Raw genomic sequence first — 6,483 nt, 5'->3', positions numbered from 1 at the left:
AGCACCCAACTATCCTTTGCACAGGGGAATCCCCCATAGGTGCAGAATTTGAGGAGGGGGGGCATCAGTAGGTCGGGGTGAAGTCTGAAGAACTTACTCCACCAATTTTCCACGCGTGGCCAGGGACGTGGGACTTCTGCTCCTTCTCCCAAACCTTTTTTCCGTGCTCTTTTACTGTATAGGAAACCCTCCGGTCCAGACCCCGGTGGCCCTGGCTGAAAGTACCCGCTGGGACCTCGCTTACTAGAAGAAACCTCTCCCCGCCTTAGCGTGTTATTTGGGAGGAGGCCCGTTCCTCCCGCCGCCCTGCGGAGGATTTACTCAGTGACCTAATCTCTTTGTGGAGCCGGGGCGCGGTTCTGTGTGCTCTCCACTGCTACGGCTATTTCTGTACACGGAACACTTCATGATCCATCTATCCTAATTCCGTGTCCTTAAGTCATAATACACATGAAGTCATCTGCCAGCCAGATTTATTTGGTAGTAGTTACAAGGGCTGGCTGCACTGGCAGATTAGAGGCATAGACGTGATGTGAGAACTGTCTTCTCTGAGAGGGTGGTGGATAAGTAGGATAGCCTTCCAGCAGAAGTGGTAAAAATTAATCTGGTTAAGTCTGTTCTGAATATAGGACAAGGATCAAGTAAGATGGAAGGTCTTCACAGCAGCTGGAGAATGGGGAGTCCAGGTGGGCCGAATGTTTCTATCGTTCACACAACATAGAGGACGGGCTCTGCTGGCAGCGCTACGCCTTTACATCGTGCCTTCGTACCTTTATTATTTTTGGAAGTGTTTGTATATAGATGTATATCACGGAGCTGAGCTAGTAAGATACAGGACGGACGTTTATTTCAAAACAGGGTGGTAGTTGTGGAACAGCCTCCCAGCAGAAGCGGTAGAGGGTAATACAGTGAGGGGATTAAACATGCATGGGATAGACATACGGCTCCTGAATCTCAGACGAGACCAACGACTGATTAAGGAAAAACTGGCAGACTAAATGGGGCAGATTGTATGTTTGTATGGAGTACATGCGCATAGATATACCCCGTAGGTGATGGCGTTGGGAGATGATACTGTGACGGGGGGGGGGGTAAATTTGATTTTGTTCTTCTGTAAGAGTTTTGCTGCCTCTCTGAGCTTTGCTTGGCTGGAAATCCCCGCTCTCTGTGCCCTCATCCGTCTGTCGGAGCCCCCCCAAAATGCAGTGAATATGTGCGTCGGGGGGGCACACGCCTTCACTTCTCAAATATTTAACAATGAAGTGTTCTTCCCTCTGGGTAGGTCACAGATTATTTCCCATGATGCAGCGTTTTCACACCCTATCTGGTTTCACGTTATCTCCTTCTTTCTCTACGGAGGGGTAGTTTGCTTCTATCTCAAATCTCTGGTATCTCTGTTCTATTTGTTTTATTCCATAGCAACCCATCCCGTAGTTATCAGTTTCTTGACTCGCCCGATAAACTCAATGGGTCTAAAAAAAGAAACATCTAAGCTCCGTTTTTCAGTCTCGGCTACCGAGTCATAAAGTGAGGTTGAAGTGCTGCGCTGTCGTGTTGGGTGAGCGGGTAATGCATCCAAGTATCTCAAGATGGCGGCACAAATCCATATGCTTAATTATTATTAAATTAGTAAAGAAGTGAATATTATATAAGCTTGCTGCCCCCCCCACACACACTCGCTGCCCCCCCCACGCACACTCGCTGCCCCCCACGCACACTCGCTGCCCCCCCCCCCACGCACACTCGCTGCCCCCCCCGCACACTCGCCACTCCCCGTGAAGCAGACAGGGGTGGGTGCGTCTGGAGGATGTGCAAGGAATGTGCCAAGTGTGCCAGAGCGGGCAGCGCTCTCCCTCGCTCTCCGCACCGCTCCCTGCCTCGCTAATCCTCGCACTCCAGCGTTTATCCCCCAACAAAGCCAGCGCTTTTCTGGTTCTCTGCTCCTCTTTGCCTCCTTTCCCCCCCCCTAACCCTCACCCCCTCATTTTCCTGTTTTCTCTGGGGGGGGGGGTTTGTTGCCTTTTCTATTCTTTCTCCGTTTTTCACTTTCTGGTGTCGATCAGCTGCTCCCGGTGTATTCACTAAAGAGGTAGTGAGCCGGGCGCTTTGTTTCCATCGTATGAAGCTGCGTTGGGCCAGCTCAGTCCTTCCTGCAGGAGAAGCTTCCTGAGGTCGGCCCTTCATGATGTGGAGTGATATCCGGGGACCGAAATGTTTAGTGAATACACCCCTCGTCTTCTCTGTGGGGCTGTGCTCCTCCCCTAGGCCTGACCATGAGCCATGTTGGTGGCTGTCCTTGGTGAGCCTGATGGAAGTAGCAGGATTTGCCCCAGATTATGCCTAGTGTGTAAAAAAAAAAAAAAATCTAAATAAATCTGTTAACGACCTGTAAACCAATCACAAAAGTGCTGCAGCAAATAAACCTCATCGGATTTGATAAAACCACAGAAATGTTTAAGAATTTTTATTTTCAGATTCTATGGCAACAGCCCATCAGTACTTGCTTTTATGTCACATGACAATTGGGTCTGAAAAAAAGGTGAAAGAGACGTAATATTAAATCATTGAGACTGAGATGTTATTTCTCTTGGGTGACTCTTGGGTGACTCTTGGGTGACTCTGTGACCGATGTTTCTAAAGTGTTGCATTCAGCCTTCCAGGTGGAATATAACTGAGCCGGACGTGCATGCGCCTCGCTTCCGCCTCTCTCTCTCTCTCTTGCTCTGTTTCTTGGCTCTCTCTTTGCCGATTCTTCTCCGTTTCTTCCCTCCCTCTCCCAGTGAGTCACTCTCGCTTCTCCGGCTTGCCGCGCTCTCTTGCACAACGCGCTCATTTTTAATGTGGAACTTAGATGTCTCTCCAAATATATCTTTGGGTCTGCAGCAGCTTCTCTCTCTCTCTCTCTCCTTTACTTGCTCGCTCTCTCATCTTTTCTCGTTCTCTCTCTCTCTCCTCTCCATAATCTTTGTTCAGTTTCTGTTACATTATTAACCCTTTGTTTTTTTTGTTTTTCTCTCCTAGGCTGGCAGTGATGGGCAGAGCATCGGAAACTGTCCCTTTTCTCAGAGGCTTTTCATGGTGCTCTGGTTGAAAGGCGTTACGTTTAATGTCACCACTGTTGATATGAAGAGGTGAGAAGTAATCAGAAGTAATGTCTGTTTAATGTAAATGTGTGTGAAGAACAGGAGAAAGTTCCTCGTGTACAGCCAGTCGCCCTAAACCACAAAGAGACGTTTGAATGGCGAGGGCCCCTGGCGTATTGGGGTCACGCGCCTGCTAGGGCGAGTCGTTGGGAGTGAATATAAAGAGCAGGTTTGGGGTCACATCAACGGACTGTATTTGAGGATAAATGTTCCACAAGCCAGGCCGAGGTTCAGTGTGAATCGGTAAGAAGCAGTAAACTGATCCCACCAGGGGCCAGTGAGGGCCGACTTACAGAGGTAGTAAGAGTCAAAGGAGACGGCAAAAATTCATTTTACCCTCAGGAATGCAGGAGGTGATGAGTTCCAAATTCTGCTGCCCCATTCTGTATCGCTTTTAGTTTTTGATTTTCTCCTCTTCGTCCTGCCTTAACCTTTCGTTAACACGCGCCGGGTATGCATGCGCCTGCGTCCATGCGCGGCTTTTCATCTCAATTGCCGTCAACTGAATTTTTCCGACCTTTTTCAGGCGGCGTCGGCTAAAGCTTTGAGCTTCCATCACTATAATGCAATATCGTCCGCATCTGGGGTGTCAAACTCCTGGCCTCGGGGGGCCGCTACCAAGCCAGATGTTTGAGCTGCCAGATATCACAGCCGAGCACCGGCCGCTCAAACAAAAAGGATTTCAAACGGGTTCACTTGTGTTCAAACAAAGAGTTTTTGTAAATGCCGGTCTGTTTGCGGCCCTCGAGTCCCGGAGTTTGACGTCTCTTTATATTCTCTGGTGTTTTGCGGCTTTTATTTATTTTGTCCGTTCATCTCCCATCTACCCCAGGAAGCCGGAAATCTTGAAGGATCTTGCTCCTGGTGCGCAGCCTCCGTTCCTGGTGTACGGCGAGGAGGTCAGAACAGATACCAACAAGATAGAAGAGTTCCTCGAGGAGACTCTGAGCCCCCCAAAGTACGTACGCCCCCAGAAGGGATTATAATATGTATATGATATATGCAGCAGGGGCAGGCAGAGACACATGGTGCGTGACATTGTGGAGCGATTTATGTGAAAGAACCGAGTGTCCCGTGGCAGGCAGGGTAAGTGTTAATACGGTGCGTCAGGAAGCGGTCACCGGTTTGTTTGAGGCCGTCGTGAGCTTTGTGACCGCGTGTGTTTGTGTCATGCGTGGCTGTATCTTACTCCATGATTTTACGCCGTTTAGATACCCCAGACTGGCCGCCAAGAACCCAGAGTCCAACACCGCCGGGCTAGATGTCTTCGCCAAATTCTCTGCCTACATCAAGAACCCAAATCCTGCACTCAACCAGAGTGAGTTCACGCGATCTCACACTCCAGAATTAGGAGCCGTCCATAGGGGGTTTCCTTGACTCTTATAGTATATCGCTTAAATATTAAAAAATAGCACATGGATGGAATGTAATTCCAAGTATTCCAAAATAATGTATTTTTTAACATTTTGGTTACTTCCATGTAAACCGCTTCAGACTCGAACGCCTTCCTGAACTCTTCAGCCCTCTTTTGTCGTTTTCTTACGCTCTGCCTCTTTGTTCTTCTTCTTTCAGCTTCTTCCAGCTTCCTCTCTCATCTCCGCTTTCTCCCGGCTATGCCGTCCTAACCGCTCTCTCTCCCCTTCCCTCCGCCTGATTATCCCTCTTTTCATCCGCTTCCCACCCTCATTATCCTCTCTTATCCGACCCAGCTCTGGAGAAAGGTCTGCTGAAGGCTCTGAGGATTCTGGATAATTATCTGAACTCTCCCCATCCGGATGAGATCGATGAGAACTCCGCGGAGGATGAGACCGTTTCACATCGCAAATTCCTGGACGGGGATGAGTTGACGCTGGCGGACTGTAACCTGCTGCCAAAGCTTCACATAGTTCAGGTGGGGAAAGGAAAGAGTTAATAAGGGCAAAAAATATAGTTACCCGAGGCCAGATGGGTTCTAAACAGGACAGGTGGTAAAAAACCTTAAATCTGTTTTTTTTTATTCTTCCATTTGATGGTTTAATCACCTAAAACCACAAAAAAACTATTCAAGTCACATGACTATTCAGCTATTCAAGTCACATGACATTTAAACATTCCCTGAAAAATGATGAATGAATTTAAATTTTACAGGATTGAAGGATTATTTCTGGGAATGGTTTGGGTATTCACCGGTACTGAGAATGTATTTTCTAACGCATTCATTTGCGTTTAACATATTCCCCTGAAGTTAGCCCTCGTCCCGTTACATTTTGTTTTCTCTTTTAACCCTGCGTGTGTCTCTCTTTCTATTTCAGGTGGTTTGCGAGAAGTATCGGGGGTTTAAAATCCCGACAGAGTTCTCTGGTATCCACCGCTATCTCCGAAATGCCTACGAGCGCGAAGAATTCGCCAGCACCTGCCCAGCAACCGGCGAGATAGAACTTGCGTACGCCCAAGTGGCTAAACCGCTTAAATAAACTGATCTAGCCCCCCGAGAGAGAGAGAGGAACCCCTCCACCCCAAAACCACTATATTTAAACCCCCTTTAGAAACTTCGACACAGCTTCACGTTTGCTAATACAAAAAGGGCAGGACCCTGATTGGCCTGTCAGTCTATCAATCATCCAGCAAACTCCTCCCTTCACCCCGCCTTCACAAAGACCACACGCTCATTCTAGTCTCCTAGAAACCCGACCGATTAACATTTCACATAGGCACTGCTCTCATTGGCTGAGGCAGGTGTCCGTCTTACTAGCTCCTCCCTACTTTTCGTCTCCAGAATTTAGTCTTGGAATTAAGGAGGGTCTGGCTGAAAAAGCCGTTGGCGTATTAAATATTTCATTTAAAAAATGTATCGGACTCTGTAGAATTAGAAACATTTCATTTTCCGACTGCCATTCTTTTTAATGTGTATTTTCTCTATTTTTACGTTGACTTTTTTTTTTTCTTTAGTACTTGCCAAATTGTTACAATGTTTAGGGGGCGCAGGTGCCCAATCTAGAACGCCCCCCCAAAAAATCAGCCCTTACATGATTGCAGTAACTCGTATAGACGATGGAGCCAGAATTTAGGGATAATCTTCTTTGTAACGATTGAAGAGATGAACAGGGGCGCCTCCTGACATTTTGCCTCGTGACGGGGGGGCCGTCTCTGGCCCTCTCTGCTTCGGAGTACTGCAGAATGAGGGATGTAGTCGTCTTGATTTATTGCTAATCTAAAAATGACGACGGTTGTATAATACGGTTTAATTCAGCCAATTTCTTTCGGCCGATTGTGAGCCTTATTTTTTTTTTCTTTTAAACGGAAAAGGATGGCGACCGAAATGCTACGTAGAGATTCCGCCTGACCCAATTATCCATTAAAT

General features: G+C 47.6%; 1 protein-coding gene across 1 annotated transcript; it reads left to right on the top strand.

Annotated features, from left to right (window-relative positions):
- The first annotated feature begins 3,009 nt into the window (after positions 1-3,009).
- On the top strand, positions 3,010-5,596 carry LOC149271592 (chloride intracellular channel protein 1-like). The gene is made up of 5 exons (XM_089507296.1): positions 3,010-3,131; positions 3,976-4,101; positions 4,355-4,461; positions 4,853-5,034; positions 5,435-5,596. Exons 1-5 carry the CDS (start codon positions 3,076-3,078, stop codon positions 5,594-5,596), a joined length of 633 nt encoding a protein of 210 aa, XP_089363422.1. The 5' UTR covers positions 3,010-3,075.
- The last annotated feature ends 887 nt before the right edge of the window (positions 5,597-6,483 follow it).

This window comes from Sceloporus occidentalis, unplaced genomic scaffold (genome assembly GCF_023333645.1).
Source record: "Sceloporus occidentalis isolate IW3139 unplaced genomic scaffold, rSceOcc1.0.p SCAF_489, whole genome shotgun sequence".
In the NCBI taxonomy this organism is placed as follows: Eukaryota; Metazoa; Chordata; class Lepidosauria; order Squamata; family Phrynosomatidae; genus Sceloporus; species Sceloporus occidentalis.
The sequence above is the reverse complement of the archived record's forward strand: the minus strand, read 5'-3'. Positions and strand labels throughout refer to the sequence as shown.